The sequence below is a fragment of the Lolium rigidum genome, chromosome 4 (assembly GCF_022539505.1).
Source record: "Lolium rigidum isolate FL_2022 chromosome 4, APGP_CSIRO_Lrig_0.1, whole genome shotgun sequence".
Classification (NCBI taxonomy): domain Eukaryota; kingdom Viridiplantae; phylum Streptophyta; class Magnoliopsida; order Poales; family Poaceae; genus Lolium; species Lolium rigidum.
Window position 1 is genome coordinate 183,430,815 of NC_061511.1, and position 18,599 is coordinate 183,449,413.

The window sequence follows — 18,599 nt, forward strand, 5'->3', positions numbered from 1 at the left end:
ACTGTGAAACAATGGGGATTCGATTGGACCTTGCATCTGTGGCTCACCCACAATCCAATGGTCAAGTCGAAAGAGCTAACGGTCTAATATTATCAGGAATCAAGCCACGCCTCGAAGAACCGCTGCGAAGAGCAGCCGGAGCTTGGGCCGACGAACCGGACGCCGTTTTGTGGAGTTTGCGAACTACCCCTAACGAGTCAACGGGGTTTACCCCTTTCTTCCCGGTATACGGATCCGAAGCCGTCATTCCCTCCGACATCATCCATGATTCACCGCGAGTTTCCGCCTATGACGATGAAACAGCCGACGAGGCCGGACAGCCTATCCGTGGACCCGATCGAAGAAGCTCGGAACCTAGCTGACCAGCCGCTCCGCCATCTACCAGCCGAAGCTCCGACGCTATCACGGTCGTCGAGTTCGGAAACGCTCCTTCATGGCCGGAGACTCGGTCCTCCGCCTTCGACAGGTGAAAGACCATAAGTTGCAATCTCCATGGGAAGGACCCTTTGTCGTTAGCAAAGTGCTTCATAACGGATCGTACTACCTTGTCGATTTCCGCGAGCCGAGGGATAGACACCGCTAACCGGCGCCGGAAACGCAAGCGTGAGGATCCGGATGACATCTACGATGAAACAGATCGCCCCGGAATATAGCACAGCTACGTCCTTTCTACACTTAGCATATTTTTCCGAGTTACAAACTCGTAATAGTTATACATGATCAATGAAATAAAGCTTATGGTTCACTCTTCGAGTCTTTTACCTCCTTTACTTGTTCATTTTAGATCATGTATGTTTTTTCCGACTAAAACCGCAGAGCTGGATATTTCCGCCTAGGCGTGTATGAAAGTTGTGATTTTCAAAATCGTCCTTTAGGACGTAAGCTTAAGTTTTCCGATTAAGTTGTTATCTCGTTGCGAACTCGTGGATTCCTAGTAGCGATTTCCGGCACCTATGCCTGGGGGCTTGTTTCCGCGGTTATGGACGGACTGCCATTGGGCTTCGTCGCCGCTGGCAAGCGTTTCCGGCTACGGTTTTCCGGCTCGTGGAAGGTCAAGCGAGCAAGCCGGAAAATAACGAAATCAGCACTTGCTTTCCAACACAAAACGAAACATGCACATAATATTTAACGGATAGCAGGATAAGTGTTTCCGCCCCATGCACAATCGTTTCGTTCCTAGCTACTTAAGAATTTAAGTCTTATTACAAACCCTCAATGGGGCCAAAATGATGCAACTCGGTTTCATTGTTTTCAACAGGAACTCTACTCGGAGTCCTCCTCTTCGACCGCCGGTAGCCGGAGCCGTCGTCGCCGCCACCGGATCCGGCTCGTAGTCGTTTCCGAGTTCTCTCCGGAGCGCTCGCTCGTTGGACCCGGATCCTTCCCCAAAAACTCGCTCGCCTCGCTTCCTCCTCTCGCATCGGAGAAACCTTCGGGCGGATTGTGTTTGCTTGTACCGGAACGAGTGATCCACTCGCCCGACAAACAGCTCCTCATAGCCTTCGGTTCCGCGAGGAGGGCGCTCATGTCGGAATTCTCGGGGCTCCGCGTGCAGCTTGCGCCATGTTGAGTGACGGGAAGAAAGCCTTGCGGTGGCTAGGACTAAGGAGGCGGCTCCGCGCGCGAAGACTTCTGCCGTCTTTGATCAACTCCGGCACCTCGTCGCATGAGTTTGGTCATTGTATCAATGACCGTGGTTTTGGCCTTCTTCGCCGACAGGCCGTGGCGATTCCGCGGCGGGCTTTAAACAGCCGCATCGATTGAGATCCGCACTTCCTCGTATGCCTCCATCCTCGACAGGTTTGAATCCTTTGACCACTCAAGGCCAAGGCTTGCTCGCGGAAGAAAGAGGTTCGATCTCGTCGGAGAGAACATATAAGCTGGTCGGAGCAAACGACGTGGAAAAATGCTTACGGAAGATAAGCTTGTCAATGGCTTCCGCCTCCGCTTCCAGGGCTTTGTTCTTGGAAATTAAGGTGAGCGCGCGGCCTTGACTTTTCTCCAGCTTCTCGATCAGTTCCGCCTTCTCACGGGCATGCTTCTCGGAGAGCTCCTTCCTCGCCTCGTTCTCTTTGCTTGAAGATTCTTTCATGAAGTTTTGGAGGGACTCGTTTTCCGCCTCAAGCACCTTGACCTTGGCGGAAAGTTCGTCAAGTGAGGAATGCTTGGCAGTTTCTTCTGACAATAGAATTGAACATGTTATGCACCCTGAACAACTGTCAGAACAACAAAAAATGAAGATCTGGATCTCGTACCTTGAAGTCGGGTCTCAAGCAGCTGGATAGCCTTTCGGCTATTTTCCGCGTGTTCGCGCGAGTCCCTCGATCTCCTTGATTTGCTCCAGGCACGTGAATGCGCAAATCTTCGTGCGCTTCCGCGTGGACCGAAAAGCACAGAGAGTTAGTCGGATATTAAAATCTGAGGGCCGGCGAAGATTTCGGAGACGGCGAAGATTTCAAGTTTCCGCCTAACGAGTACAATTTAAGAAAGCATCGGCTAATACATGTTACACGGAACTATATCACCCAATGCTTGGGGGCTAGTATTACTCGCCGCACTTCTTTGTGCTTGGCGAAAAATTCCTTCGAGCTGTCCTCCGAGCTCCGCGAGATAACCCACCTCTTCCTCCGGCTTCCCCCATACCTTGTTCGGCATGGCGGAAACTTCCGCGTGGCGCTCAGCGAGGGAAAGTTTCTGGAGGGACGGAGTTGGCTCGAGGTTGACGCGGGTCGCATTGGTAACCTGGAGGAGCTTGGCCTTTTGCTCTTGCTCCTCATCAGTAGGTCCCGCGAAAGCGGAACTTGGCTGATCAGAGGGAGGAACGGGTGAGGAGGTTCCCTTGGCGGAGTCGCCCTGGTGAGCGGGATCCTCAGGAATGTCGTCAAGGTCGATGACGTCCTTCGGATCCGGCTTAGAGGTGGATGAAGCTTTGGGCGGAACTCCAACCTCGGGAGTAATGGGAAATGAAGCCGGAGATGGCTTGGCCTTTTTCTTGTTGACCCTTGGGGCCTTGGGAGGTCGGCTTCCGGAACTTCGGGAAAAACATAAAAATATAAGAGCAAGTGTTAAATCGAACTTGGGTCTCGGAAGAAGACGCTTACCGGAAGGCTTGAAAAAGTGTTGGATGGCAGGCTGCCCCTTGTTGTCTGGTATTAATCAGCGCGAGGCGCTTCTTTTCCGCCTCAGCTTTCCGGGTAGCCGCGATGCTGAGTGTCTCGCGGGGGCGTTTCGCGTAAGGGCTTGAAGGGGCTGGCTTCTTCCTCTTCGCGGGACGTGAAGCTTCAGGAGCTTCCGCCTCTGACGTAGCCTCTGGATCCGCGTGGCCGGTGGATGGGACTCGGAGGAGAGTTCCGAGTTGATTTTCCTCCAGCGCCTCGAGCTGGTTCGAAGTTACACTTAGCCAAAAGTTCGAAGAAAAATAATAAACCAAAGTCAAGACGACGTACCGCGGTTCCGGATCCATTTGTATGGATATCTTTGTTGCATACGTGAACATGGAGTTCACGTGAGATCTTAAGGAGGACCCGGATCCTCTTGTCGATGGCGTCGGCGGAAAGATTATCTTTGGTGGCGCGCATTGGATCGTCGCGCCCCGTGTATTCAAACATCAGGCGGTCCCTCGTGTTGCGGCGGGCCGGATCCGCTTGGTGAACCAGGAAAGGGTTAAGTCCTTCCCCGTCAGCCCCTCCTCCGTGAGCTTGCGAGATCCGCCTAACGGCGCGGGTCGGTTGAGGCGAGTCGGAGAAGTGGGGCGAGTGCGTCCATGACGGAAGCTCGGTGGGAGGGCAGTTCTTGAAAACCGGAAGTTTCTTTTCGCTCGCCGGGTCGGAGACGTCCTTCGGATAGAAGAAGCCCCGGACCGGTACCTCGCGGATTCGTGGCGGTCGGTAGGGGGTAGACGCGGCCCGGGCGGAGTAAAAAAGTGATGGATCCGCATGTAGCGAGTTCGGCGGATTGCCGGATCCTCTCCTTCTTGACAGAGAAAAAATATTGGAATAAAGAAATCTCGGGGGTTACCCGGAGATGGCCTTCGGCAGAGGGCGACGTGGTTGCCGATGGCGAGGACGCTGTTTGGAGAGATGTTGTGGGGTTGGAGTCCATACGTCTTCAGTATCTCCAGGAAGAAATCCGAAGGCGGAAATGAAAATCCGCGCTCCACCAGTGCCTTCGTCAGCACCATCTCGTTGTCCTTCGGAGCCGGAGCAAGTTCATCTGGAACTGACCTCCAGCTTCCGGGTTGCAGAAAGCCCTCCGACTCGAGGTTCTTGAGCTCCATCTCGGTGGTGGCACAGGGCCACCACTTTCCCTTAGCTTCGGAGTCGCGCTTCGAGCTTTTGACTTCTTGGCGGCCTCCTCCGTCCGCTGCTCCGTTTGACCCGCCCCGGAGGTTTTCTCCGGGTGAGTAGAGGTCCCCTCAGTTTCTTTGCCAGAATCCCTCGGAGGATCCAGCTTAACTGGGGCGAAGGGAGGCGGAGCGGAGGAGATCGGTGTCGCCATGATTGGTTCCGAGCTTGGAGGCGGAGTTGTTGAAGACATCTGAAGAAAATAGTTTGTTGGAAACTAATTTTAGTCGGATCCCATGTCGTCACGCCCCAAAGTTTACCCCTACCAACTACGGCACGAGAGCGGCGCTCGAGAGCTCACCGTGATGGAGTCCGCGGTGGTCGGAGTCGCCGGCGACGAGGTTTCCTGCGCGGTGGCTCGGCCGAGGTTAAGAAGCCGGACGAACACCGTGCGGCGGCGAGGCGACTCCGGCGAAGTTCCGGCGAGATTCCGGCACGGCGGAGAGGAGCTCGTGGGCGGCGCTTGGCCGAGAGCCGAGAAGGGGTGAATGAGGGTAAAAGGGCTCGACGGCGGATATTTATAGGCTGGGGGATGAGATTCGTGTTCCGCATCCTGTGGTCGGAACGCAAGCGTCGCACCGTTGGATGCGTGACACGTGTCCCAAACCCTAGCGGTAAAAATGGCTAGAGATAAGTTACCGCGGAAATCGCGCGAAAATGGCGCCAGAATTGGCGGAACCGTTTGAGTCTTTTAAGATTCGGGTAATTGCGTAAGGATAAGTTTGTTCTCGTTCGTGCAGGGAGTAACCCGGAGATGTTCTTTGGAATGTCGATGGATGAAGTCCCGCAGGGTGGGAGCATTTTCCGGCTTTAAGTTGGAAAAAGAAGAAAATGCAAAGTTGGAGCTCTTCAAGTTTCTCCGCGTTACCAACGTTTGCTGGAGATTATGATAGGCCGGCAAGGCGGAAGCTGCGAGTGAAACTCGGAGAACTCGGGGGCTCTTGTTGTGGGTATACTTCATGGGTGTACCATCGACGGTGCCTAGATCCGGCAAGCCCGGGTGGCCCACGGACGGTGATGAGGCATGTGGCCCATCGGGCGGCCCGATTCTTGTTGATCATGAAGGAAGAAGTCCGGCCCGGGATCGGCGAGGCCGGATCCGATACGACGTATATGGAAGGCGGATCCGTGACGTGCACGGCAAGATATTGTACTCGTAGTTAGGCCGTCCGTAATCCGGCTAGGACTCTCCATGTAAACCCTAGATCCGTGCGCCTTTATAAGCCGGATCCCGGGAGCCCTAGAGGCACAACCACAACTCATTGTAACAACGCGAAAGCGCCCCGGATAATTCCGGACAAGCAGCGGTAGGCCTGTCATCGTGCAGGTGTTCCGAAGCTGGGTAACTCGCGTACCACCGTCCCGTGTGCACTCCGCCCTATGGCCCCTACTTCTTTTCCCCCTCGTGAGGATCCCTCCTCCGAGGTACCGTCGATTAGGCAACGACACTCATCGTTCAAAATTTGAAGGAGTTTGTTCTATTATTATTATTATTATTATTATTTAATAGTAAAGATTTGTTAAACATGTAAAATGGTGTGGCAAAGAGGGCTAACTAAGTAAAACTAACTTATGACCTAAACTGATTTGGAAAGAAAAAAACTTAGGCCATAATTTTTTTTCCTTCTCCTAGGACAAAGATTTCGTGCAGATGGACACTAGTGATTTTGGGCCGAAACCTAGCGATACTAGCGGGCTGGACTCAACAAATCTGCAGTTCATTGCCGCTAGTTTTGCCCACCCGATCCGGCAAGCGGAGAGGGGAGACACGCATTTGTCTTCCCACCCACACGCGACGCGAAAAAAAGGAGAGCAGACCACCCCAAAGCACACGCAGCCCCACCCGATCGGGTTGATCCCTCTTCTCTCTGTCATTCGTCTCGCCTCGTCTTCCCCTCCAATCCCCCCCGTCCCGTCGCCTCCCCCACCCGCGTCAACCAAACCCTAACTCCAAATCCCTCCCCGCCTCTCGATCTCGCCGCCGCCGCCGCCGCCGCAGCAGCCAAAACCCTAGCGCCCCTCTCCTCCGGTAAGCGCCCTCCCCTCGTCTCTCCCCTCTCCCCCTGATCCCCTGTTCGTCTCGATTTGATTTGGGCGCGCCGTCTCCTCTGCCCCCCCGCGCGGTTTGATCTAAGGCCGCGGCGGAATGGGACCGCTGCTCGTGGGCGGGTGGCGCGCCCGCCGCGCGGAATTTGTTTGGCAGGGGGCCCTGGGCGCGGTGCCGCGCTACGGGATGGGATCGCGCGTTTCCGAGGCCTGGCCGCGTCGGAGACCTGTGGGCGTTACGGGGGCGCACTGCGCCTCGACCCACGAGCTGGGATAATTCTGTGAATTTCCCCAGGCGGATGGAGTGGCGTGCTTGGAAGTTCCAGAGGCCCCTCTCTACGCGTCATGTATTGGGGAAACCATGGTGCTGCTGTGCTCTGGGCTGTTTCACGGGAGGAGAATTTCCCCCTCTGTTCTTGCTGGTCGACAATTAGGCGCTTGATTTCCCATGGCCGCGGGAACGCCGCAAAAGCAGGTTTAGAGCTGCTGGTCCAATAACAAACTCAAACGGTGAAACTACGTATGTTGCGAATCTTAGTATTGTCGCTACCGTTGTCGTTACGCGTGGGATGATTCTCTTCTGTTAGTTAAAACAAGCACAATTTAATGCAGTGAGAAGAAAGGTTGTGATAGGTCAAGCGGAAGTAACGCCATATCGCATCTTATCTAGCTGCCATATAGCAAGCTAGATCCGCGACGGTTACCATGCAAGCAGCTTACGATGCTGCTTTTGGCGGCTTATCGGGCTTTTTAATTGTTGTCGCATTAGGTCTAATATAGATATCACTGAATTAATTTTTTATGTAACGTATGCGTGGGTCAACCCCGCTGTTTGGAACTTGTAGACTGGGGGTATGTAGGCACATACCGACACTATGCAGCCTATTTACTTTCTACTTTTTAATTAATTAACTGGAATTGATGTCCTCAATTCATGATTACAACTTCCCTGTTGGCCTGTCGCAAATAAATTACTACTTTCTTGCTCCGTTATGTATATTCATAATACATGTATCTCATTCTTGTGGATGAAATGGAAAATGTTGCATCATTGGATATGCCAAAAGAAAATTAAACTGCCATATGAAGGATAGCCTTTGCCCCCTTTTAGCTTTATCTGTCTAAAGGTACTTAATTAAAAAAAACTAGTTAAATGTATGACACATCAGTTTTTTTCTTGTCAAGTTTGTTCTCATTGTTTAATTCGAGAGGTTTTTCTGTAGCTTTCATAAATTTTGACATGTATATGCATGTAGCTATGCAGACCATCTTTTTATTTATAACCACTGTCTGGAGAGACGCATCATTTCCAATTTGAATCTTTCTGCTGTGTTTGAGAGAGCAAATCTTTCCTGGTTTCCTCAAAAGCTAGGATTCTCTTCTCTGAGAAACTCCATTGGGTCATGGCGAATACTTTCCAAATCTAGCTAATTAAGCTGTGTTTATCTAAGCATGGACTGTAATGTATACTGACCAGCAATTTAGTTTGAGTACATCTAGTAAACACTGGGGCAGTCGCTTGATCTTAATAGGTGTTTCTTGGCTCTCTGCTATCCACTTTTGTCCAGTAGAAAATCACATATCCACTGATCCTTGAGCAGGCATATGATAATTATTGAAATGACAATTTCTTAATCAACTATATGTACAGTTCACATACATTGTAACCTTTTGTTTACATTAAAGCTCTGCTTAGATGGCTATATGGCATGTCTTTCGTTAGAAAAGAACTTACATTGATATGTTCCCAGAGTGATAATTATTTTGTTGAAACTTTACTGCAGGTAAGCAACAGTTCGACCATTTGTTGGAAATGCCGTCTGCATCCAAGACCAAGGCAAAGGATAGGGCAGCTGCTTTTAAAGCAGCAAAAGAGCAACCTAAGGTTGCTGTGAAGCCAATGGTGAACGGTACAGCTGCAAGTACTTACAACAACCTCTCTGGAAAATTTCATCTTCTGGAGCCGTCATCCTCTTTACCGGGTAGTCAGGGTAACGACAAATTGAGGAATTTGGATGAAATAGATGAACATTCTCGTAGCTCCCATGGTACAGGGGACTTTGATTGTGCCTCAAACAATGGTAGCTGTTCGGGTGAGTCAGAAGATACAAAGGAAAAATCAACCGGCACTGCGTCTCGAGTGGACTCTATTCCTGGATGTGATCTTGATAAACGCGAAAAGATCAGACAAAAGAATGAGAAGAAGCATCAAAGGCAGAAGGAGAGGCGTGCCCAGGAATTACATGAGCGTTGCAAAGGATACCTAATGTCCAGAAAACTGGAGACACTTGCTCAGAAACTTGTTGCAATGGGTTTCTCATCAGATCAAGCTACGATGGCCCTTATACATAATGAAGGCTGTCTTGAGGAGTCTGTTGCCTGGCTCTGTAATTTTGATGGCAGCGAGGAAACGAAGCAGCAGGTTGCAGATCATCAGTCTGCAGCTAATTTGAAAATAGATATAAGTGACGAGATTGCGAAGATTGTGATCCTGGAGGCGAAATTTAAGTGTACAAAGCAAGAGGTTGAAAGGGCTGTTGTTACTTCTGAGGGTGATCTAGAAAAGGCTGAGGAGGCCTTGAAGACACAGAAGCAAGAATCAGCAACAACTGCTTCTAAGCCTGAAGGGCCAGGTGATTCAAGTGGCTTGGTTATCAAGCAGCAGGTCATGCTTGCACAGAACCTACCAAGGCCTCAAACAAATGGATTTTCCTCAGTAGGGACTCAGCAAATGAGGAGAGACGACAAGGACCTAAACTACAAGCTTCTGTTAAATGGTAATGGTCCAAAGGAACCTGCAGTTAAAGGTTTTCAACCATTGGCTACACCAATTAAGCCAGACATGGCCCGTCAACAATTTTTTCAACCCGAGAAGAGGCGGCTTAATGCCAATCCGGTTCCATCTGTTCCTTATGTGACATCATCTCCATCGCCTGTTGCAGTGCCTCAGATGAAGGCAGAAACACGGCATTTGGCAGCAGGCAGTGAGATGAAGAGTGCAATGCACAACGGAGGCTTACGAGAGTCAGTAGTTGTAATGCAGCGCCCTCAATCCGCATCTGCCAAGCAAAGCCTACCCTCCACAAGTCATAGTATGTTTGCATCAGAGCCACCGTCAAGGGAATGGTACTTGAATGGCCCATCAAGTGTTGATATGATGTTGAATGGTGGTTTAGGGCATAGCCTAAGGAATATGAGTTTGGACAACGTTAATTCTGCCAAGCAGTTCATGCATACAAACCACCATCAAAGTTTTGTTCCCAATCCTGTAGAGCTGGCTGCTAATGGTTGGGGCGGTACATGGGGTTCTGGAGGTACATCATCTTCCCAGGCTGGGGCGCCGCCACATGGTATGTCGTTTAGAGGAGGATGGAGCTCATCTGAGTCCTCTTCAACTTTACCTCATGCTGATTGGAGGACGAATGCGCCAGCACCTTGTGACTACACCTCAATAGATTGGAGCCTCGACACAACATTGATAAACCCTGCAGCAAAGAGCGAATGGCTATCAGACACATGGTCAACCATGTTCATGGGCGGCAGATCCACAAGGCCTTCCGGAAACCTTGGCGTTGCAGGCGTTAATGGGTTGCACGAGAGCAATCTTCCAATGGATCCTGCTCCATCACCCCGTCCTTATGAGTGGCCTTCTTTCTGCAGGGGAGGATCTTCCTAGTTCCCCTACCCTGTAGGTAAGAAGCCATTGAATAAGAAAAGTAAAAGATGTCATTTGTTTCTCTTGTTTTTTGTCTCGTTGCAGTTGGTCAAAAAGTTTTACTTCTTGTGTATTGAACTGTGCTTGTGTATCTTTGACTGTTGGCCGAGATAAGTCTTCATTCTATGAAATCGTTGTGCATGAGAAAGTGATGAAAGAAATTATAGTTATCTTTGCTGAAATGGATGAATGCCCTCAACCCACCTGACAGCATTGTCGCTCTTAAACAAATAGGCAACTTACGGTTTTGTAGGCATCCAGTCCTTGTTTATAATTTTTTGATGAGGCCATACTAATAGAAATTTGGAATACTTCCCTAACAACTTGGACCGTGCATCTTATCTATCTGCCAAAAAGGAGGAAAGTAAGGATTTCTATGATTGTTCTGTTTGCCCTGCACTAGTTTTACAAACAGTATTATGAGTGAGGCTCACCTGTCTTGTTTTTGTATGCGTTTCTAGCAATAGGATGCCTGTTTTGATTCTGAACCATTTGGGAGCACGTGGGCATTTAGCTGCAGATATCTGAGCAAGTTGTTCAAACGAGGCCTTCTGTCACAGATAATTCTGTCACCATTCTAGAATGCTAGTGTAACCCTGTTTCATTGGCATACTTAACCAGCCTCCCTGACGAAGTTGGTCTTACTATTGTAGGAGTACTAATTTTGATATGATTTTTTATTGTAGTGGTGCTTCTATACTGAATAAGAACCATCCTATGTATTTTTTTTCTTAAAAGAAATTGACTGGGTTGAACATGGGGCATGATCCTTTCGTTGTATGAAGGACTTATTTGGTTGATGATCTGTTCGTACAGGGCAGTAGTTATTCTTTGGTTATTTGAAGATTAGGGAGCGTGTTCTTAGACTGCTGGGTATAAAACTGCCAGCCAAAGCGACTGCTGTGGTCGGAAAGTGCGGCCTTCTTCACCAGTAAAAAGCCCGTTGACTCCGGAGCAGTCCGGAGAATAAATTTGCCTAGCCAAAGATTCTGCTCCTTTTTGAAATACAAACATTCCGTTCGCTCTGCCAAACTTCTGCAGCCACATGAGTCTGAAACTCTGAATACGCCTGTCCGTTTTCTTCACATTCCACAGCTTGATGGGACTACTACTGGATGAAGACTAGTTGATTGATCCATCGCCCATTGCCGCTGCCTACGAGCTAGCCAGCGGCCGTCATTGACTCTTATATATTCGCTCCTGACAATGCGCCCCAGGATGCCGGCATGGCAGGCACGATCGCGATCGATTGCGGCGCTGCGGGGGCACGCTCGTCCTCTCGCTTCGACGAGCATCGATTCGTACCTAGTACCTGGACTCGTACTGCCAGTACTCAACATTCCGACGCCGCAGTCCTGAAAGCACTGTGCGGAACATGCTGTCTCCGAAGCTTTATTCGGTCCCTGATAGGTGTGCCTATTCAGGAGCATGTCCGATGATTTCCTTGGGATTTTACCACTTCTTTTAGGGCATCTCCAGCGGCGGCGGGACGCAGCGACCGTTTGCGTCCGCCGTGATCGAAAATGCGTCTGGGCTCTCCTCCAGCGAGGCGACGCAAAGTGACCGAACCATCCGCGCCAACGCAAACCTGGCCCAAATATGCGCTAGGTTTGCGTCTCCGCGCGCAATTACGGAAAGTGTCCGCGTTCGTTGCATCCGGGCCCGATCGGCAGTGACTAGCTAACCATAATTTTGTTCATTACTATTGATTGCGAAAACTAAAACTACAACATCTTTACAGAGATGGTTAGTCGAGTGAACCTAAAACTACAACGGTCGTACCTACTCGCCGTCCCGCGGAGTATTACTGGTCGCCGGAAGGGCTGGCGCCGTCGTCGAAGCGGGAGTGCTTCGCGCACTCCACGCGCCGCGCACGGCGGTGAACGGACATCTCCTCCTGGCGCCTGCGGCGTTCGAGGGCCTGGGCCAGAGAGGAGTCCCACAGGACTGCACTGGCCATAGAGCTGGCCTCCGCCTCCGTCGCCGCCGTTGCCTGCAACCCCGCCAGCAGGGCGTGGAAGCGGGCCCTGTCCCAAGCTGCCTCCGCCACCGCTTCGTCCCTGGCGGCGATGGAGCCCACCAGCTCCCGGTTCTCCTGCTCGACCCGCGCGGGAGAAGGGCCCCTTCGCTGGAGCGAGTCCAGGTCGGAGCACATGTAGCCCCGAGCCATGGTGATCACATAGCTGTGGGCTTCCTCCTCCACCAACCAAGCCTGCCAGCGCAAGGCATCCCCAGCAAGGGTCTCGAAGGATGCGAGCAGAACGAACTAGTCGCCACAGCAGTCGAAGCGGCCGGGCACGGGGGGGGGTCATCGTCCGCGATGTCGTGGATGACGACGTTCGCTGGTGGGGCCGCTGGAGGGACCGCCATCGCCACCCGCGCCGCCGCGAGCTTCGCCCTGGCGCCGGCGAGGTCGGCCATGGCGTTGGCGATCTCCGCCTTGGTCGCCGCGAGGCGGCCTTCCGCGCGCTCTGCCGCCTCCGCAACTTCCGCCGCCGCCGCCTCCAGATCCAGCTGCTCGGCCTGAACGCCGGAGGCGACTACCTCCTCGTCCTCATCCGGGTGGAGGTGGCGGCACATCTGAACAACGTGTTCCCAACTAAGGTTGTGGTCGGCCATGGATGGATGCTATAGCTTGAGGTGTGCCCGTCACCCCGCCGGTGTCCACCATATATAGCCACGGCGGGGCGGGAAACGATGTTGCCGCGCAGGTCGTTACCCACGCGCGCGAAACGCCGGTGAAACTTGCCAATGTATTGGGCGCGCGCGGGAACGACCGTCGTCGCGCGGGAACAGTTAATCGCCGGCGGCAGTCCTCGACGGGACGTAAAACGCCATTAACAAGCTTGACGCTGTGTCCACTTAAAAAATGCGTCCGTGCCGCTGGAGGTACCCCCGACGCAAACGGTCACCCTGGGCCGCATGGCGTCCGCGGGCCGACGCAAACGGAAACAATCGTATATTTCGGACGTCCAAAATGCGTCGGCCCGTTGGAGATGCCCTTAGCGTGCGAAGCATTTCGGAAGCCCAAATTGTCCGCGGGCGTCTGTTTGCGCCGCCTGGCGGACGCGGAAATGGTCGTGCGTCCGTTTGCGTCTGGGGGTGGCTCTAGCGGGCCGACGCATTTTCAGCGCGAGCTAGTTTATTTTCAGGAAATTCAGAAAAGTGGTTGTTCCCTCAAATTAGCTCAAATTTGCAAGAAATTACAGCCTCAAATGGAGGTATGAAATAAGTTCATCACAATTTGCACATGGTACGGCGCACAGTGGAGTCCAAAAGGGGCACAACAAGGCCTGAACAACATAAAAAGTCCAGACCAAGGTGTTAGGCGCATGGCGATGGTGATCAGGCATCTCGCTGCTCAAGTCGGCTAGCCATGATCCTTGTGTCCTCTGCACGGGTCTTGGCCTCGGCGTCCATCCTCCTGGCCTCGGGGTCACGCGATTTGGCCTCTGCCTTTTTGGCCTCGACGTCCATCCTTTGGACCTCAATGACCTCTTTCGTGATATTGAGGAAGATGGCAGCTGCAGCCTCTTTTTCCAGACGCCTCTTCTCGTCCCTAGCAGCCAAGGCGACATGATTGTCGGCCATCATCTTCTTCAGGCTCTGAGTGAACGCAATGGCATGTGCCTCCCGGGCTAGATCAGCCTTGGTAGCCTTATGACCTCATGGACGAGGTGGAAGGGCTTGACGGCCATGATCGTCTTCTTCGCTGCCGAGGTTGACCGCTGTCCCATTCTTCACAGCTTCATCGTAGGCCGCAAAGCTTGTCCTCCACTTTTTGGGCATCCTTGAGCTTGTCCCAGCAATGGACCATATGGTAGCCCTTCTTATGCACTGCCTTGAACCTCTCCAAGGCCCGGGATACCTGCAATCACGCCAACGCCGCTAATGATGTACATAGAATGATGTAAATAGAATAGAATGATTATGGTTGTCTCTTGTTTACCACTAAAATCACTCCAGTGCTGCTTACGGGGTGGCTCTTTGCATGTTCGACGGCCGAGCAGAACTTGCTTGTCTCTTGTTTGATGTAGTTCCACCTTTTTCTGAGGGACTCTTCCGTGTGAGGGCTTGGGATGTGGTAGGGCGGGTGCATCTTCTTCTCGTTGTACTCCTGCATGACCTTGGCCCAGTAAACCTTGCCCTTTTGTTGGGCGCCGTTGATACAGTCATGGCTTGTTGCCAGCCACGCGTCGCACAAACACTTGTCCTCGTCATCGATGAATCCTTGTGTCCTGTGGCTCTCCCCTTCTTCTTCGTAGCATTGTTCGTGGTGAGGATAGGCTCTGTTGCCGTGTCCTCAAAGTCGTCACGCACACGGGGTGTTGGATGTGTGGGCTGGGTGGCGAACAGCCGTGCGCGATCGATGTCCTCCGCATCTTGCGTCGGTGCCCACTCATCATGCGGGCCTGTCCCAGCCCCGTCGTCGCCAAGGAAGCCGCTGCCGAAGATCATGGCATGGGTGTCTGTCTCATTCCGGTCCTTCCAATAGGCGTACGAATGACCGGACGTCAGACGGATGATACAGGGCAGTCACACACATTGACAGAGCTCACATACTGGGTCATCCATCGTCAGGGCAGTCGCTGCCATTTCGTCAAACATGATGCGGGGCTCCGGCATGCTCTCCTTCGGCAGATGACACGTCTTGTGTGTCGCGCCCGGACACGAGTCACCGCTTCTAGGCGTCCGGTTGAGGTCGGGAACCGGCGCCCCATTGAACTGCACCGGCGCCACGCCGGAGGCGAACCGCGACGCCGGGTGGTCCTGCAAGGGAGCGGGAGTTCTAGGACGCAGCTGGGAACCTACCGAGCTCACCGACGAGACCGGAGGAGCGACGCCGGTGATCCCCTCTCGCTTGACGAGCATATAGCCCTCCGCTAAGGTCGGATGGAGGCCTACTTGCGCGACGCCGGCTTTCACCTACATCTGCCACGCCTGCTGGCCGGCGGCCGCTGCATTCTTCTCCTTCAGGCTCTTGCGCCGGCCGCGACACTTCGCGGCCTCGGCGCATTTCTCCTCCTTGGACAACACCTTCTTTGCCGCCTTTGGCTTTGCATCCCGGCCGCCGGTGGCGGCCCGCTTTGCTTCCGCCGGAGCTGTGATACGTCCATTTTGCATCACTATTTTATATCATAATTTGCTGTTATTCATTGATATATTTCATATTTGGGAGATGATACTTATGTTATTTCCTCTATTTTGCATGTTTCATGATTATTGGAGGATCGCGCACCGGAGTCAGGATTCTGCTGAAAAAGCGCCGTCAGAATGCAATATTTCGGAAGATCAACAATTGACGGAAATTGTATGAAAAATCCTATTTTTCCAGAAGACGAAGGGAGCCAGAAGGGGGAGCCGAGGAGGGCCGCCGTGGGCCTACCTCATAGGCCGGCACGGGCCAGGCCTTGGCTGCGCCGCCTTGTGAGGAGGGGGCCCACAACCCCTCCGGCCTCCTCTCCTTCGCGTACATCTTCGTCCCGAAAACCTAAGCTCCAGAGGATAGTCGCGAAGAGTCACAGCCGCCTCTGCGGGGCGGAGAACACCAGAGAGAAAAGAGCTCTCCGGCAGGCTGAAATCCGCCGGGGAAATTCCCTCCCGGAGGGGGAAGCACCGCTGCACCTCGTCACCGCTGTAACAATTTGGGTTTGATCTTGATTGTTTGATAGGGGAAACTCTCCCGGTGTTGATTTCTACTTGTTATTGATGCTATTGAGTGAAACTATTGAACCAAGGTTTATGTTCGATTGTTATTCATCATCATATCACCTCTGATCATGTTCCATATGATGTCTCGTGAGTAGTTCGTTTAGTTCTTGAGGACATGGGTGAAGTCTAAATGCTAGTAGTGAATTATGTTGGTTAGTATTCAATGTTATGATATATAGGTTGTGGTGTTATTCTTCTAGTGGTGTCGTGTGAACGTCGACTACACGACACTTCACCATTTATGGGCCTAGGGCAATGCATCTTGTATTCGTTTGCCAATTGCGGGGTTGCTGGAGTGACAGAAACCTAAACCGCCGTTGGTATATCGGTGCAGGAGGGATAGCAGGATCTCAGAGTTTAAGGTTGTGGTTAGATTTATCTTAATTACTTTCTTGTAGTTGCGGATGCTTGCAAGGGGTATAATCACAAGTATGTATTAGTCCTAGGAAGGGCGGTACATTAGCATAGGTTCACCCACACAACACTTATCAAAACAATGAAGATTAGACTATAATCGCTCTTCTCCGTGACCTTAATCCAGGGTAACTATCCACATCCGTCAAGATGCGGTGGAAAAAACCTTGCTTCTTCGCTGAATGGGGCGACATCGGCCGGATCTGGCAGAAACGGCGGCTGATCGAGGGTGCCTACGGTTTCTCTCAGAGCCTCCACCCTAGATAACAACTCCGTTACAATGTCGGCGTCCTTCTTCTTCTTCCGCGAACGGCTTCTGTAAGTGTGGGCGCTGTCCCGACCACCTTCCTTCATGGTGAGACACGGGCGACTCGTGCACGTCCAACATGTTCGGGGTTCCCCGAGCGAGTGTACGGCTCGTCATTCTCTCGATCGGGAATGTACTCTCCCTTTACGGCCTTGTCAATTGCATCTACAAGCTTCGGTACAATTGCCTCAATTTTTTCCTTCCATTTTCCCTTCGCAACGATCAACCCTGTCTTTGGGTCCAACCCTGCCCATGAGCGAACAACCATACCATAACGCTTGGGTCGGGCTGGTCCATGCAGCAGAGTGATTCCATGATCCATCAGTTTATTCTCCGCTTTGTCACTTCGGAATGGCACTCTTGTAGCCACACGACCCCAAATGATGCGGAAGTTTCTTCTTTGCAGCATTTTCGGTATTTTCTTCGATCGGGACACAAAAGTAGACGATTGCAACGCTATCGTAAATGCGGCCCGATCAGTCTTTTATCTTCACTAGATTATCATCGAATCTTTGGATCTTCATTCTTATATTTGTCCCATAAATTTTCTTGAAGGTGCGGAATTGTGTGTACATCTTCTTCCATGTCCATTCCTTGACTTTATTCTTAAACGCTTAGTCATGTCTTGATGAGGTGAACTTTGTCATGAGCGTGTCCCAAGGAATTTTTTCATCGCGTCGTTGACATAACTAGCTTTCCACTCTCCCGGGTTCTTCGGCTTATGCCACTCTTGAATGCTGATCGGGTACATGGTCCCTAACAATAACTCCGGATTGACTTGTAAATTTGCGGCCAAAACTCCTATGGGCCCAGTGGCTATGACCATCATCCTTGACATGCAGTGGAGGGCGTCACCCTGCCCTCGCCCTCGCACCCTACGCACCCGCCAGCGTCGGGCCCTCGTTTTGATCCCTAGCGAGACTTGCTCGATGATCCAGAAGGCTAAAGAAAAGATTATTCGTTAATAAGTGCAATACAAATAAATGAATGCATGTGGGGATGAACATATAGACTAATTGATACATAGATATACACCTCGCCGGAGTTTGTGATGGACGCTTCGTTTGTCTCTTCTAATTTGTTTCGAGACTCAAGTCCCTCGGCGAAATCATTCGAGAAAGTCTTGGAAATCGTTGTCTCCATCGTCGGGTTCGGACCACGGGCACTCTCATAGATCAATTGCTTTGCACTGCTTCTTCCCCCTCCTCATCTCGGCGGACGAAGGTCGCCGTCCTCCCTTCACCTCAGTGTCCTTTGCCAAAATTAAGAAAGCAATTGTATTTCACATTCATCATGTAATGATCATATAACAGATTTCTAGATGAATAACAAATTGAAATGAAGAAAGCAAGAAAACCCTACGATTTCTCGACCCTAACCCTAACACTCGGCGCTCCTCCTCTCGCTCTTCTCTCTATGTCGCGGCGGCACCATACGGACTCGGCACACTCAGACCCTAACCCCTAACTTCTCGGCGCTCCCTCCTCTCAGCTCTTCTCTCTATGACACGGCGGCACCGCCACGGACTCGGCACGCTACGGACCCTAACCCTAACACTCGGCGCTCCTGCTCTCGCTCTTCTCTCTATGTCGCGGCGGTTTTGCTTGAATATTCCAAAGAAATTTGAGGAAATCTAAAATTTGTTTCCAAAGTTGCCACTTTGCATGCTTATGTTAAGAGTTTGACTTTGAATCAGCAAGGTTGACTTTAACCAAGTTGTTCACTTTTATGAGTACTATTGATCTGGGCAAAAAGATTAGCAAAGTTTGAGTTTAGAAATAGTTAACCAAAGGGGCTCAAAGTAGGCATCATATTATTTTTGGCAGATTTGACCATTAGCATATGTCACTTAGGTTTTTTCACTTTCTTCCCTTTTTCTTTGATTTTTCTTTGACCCAAATGGTGTTGTCTTGTGTTGAAATGGTATAGGAGGTTGTGTTTTAATAATTCAAACCAAGAAAAGTATGGCCTTTTGCTCAAATTTGCCAAATTGGCCATACACTCCACCTCCTCACCCAAATATTTGTTGTCTTGTGTTGAAATGGTACTAGAGCATGGCAGC

The 18,599-nt window shown here is 51.4% G+C and overlaps 1 protein-coding gene across 1 annotated transcript; it reads left to right on the top strand.

The window, feature by feature from the left end:
* Nucleotides 1-6,279: 6,279 nt before the first annotated feature.
* On the top strand, nucleotides 6,280-10,235 carry LOC124706535. The gene is made up of 2 exons (XM_047238199.1): nucleotides 6,280-6,372; nucleotides 8,174-10,235. Exon 2 carries the CDS (start codon nucleotides 8,203-8,205, stop codon nucleotides 10,063-10,065), a length of 1,863 nt encoding a protein of 620 aa, XP_047094155.1. The 5' UTR covers nucleotides 6,280-6,372; nucleotides 8,174-8,202; the 3' UTR covers nucleotides 10,066-10,235.
* The last annotated feature ends 8,364 nt before the right edge of the window (nucleotides 10,236-18,599 follow it).

Coding starts and splice junctions, on each gene's coding strand:
- LOC124706535 (XM_047238199.1), top strand. CDS start 8,203: ATGCCGTCTGCATCCAAGACCAAGGCAAAGGATAGGGCAGCTGCTTTT.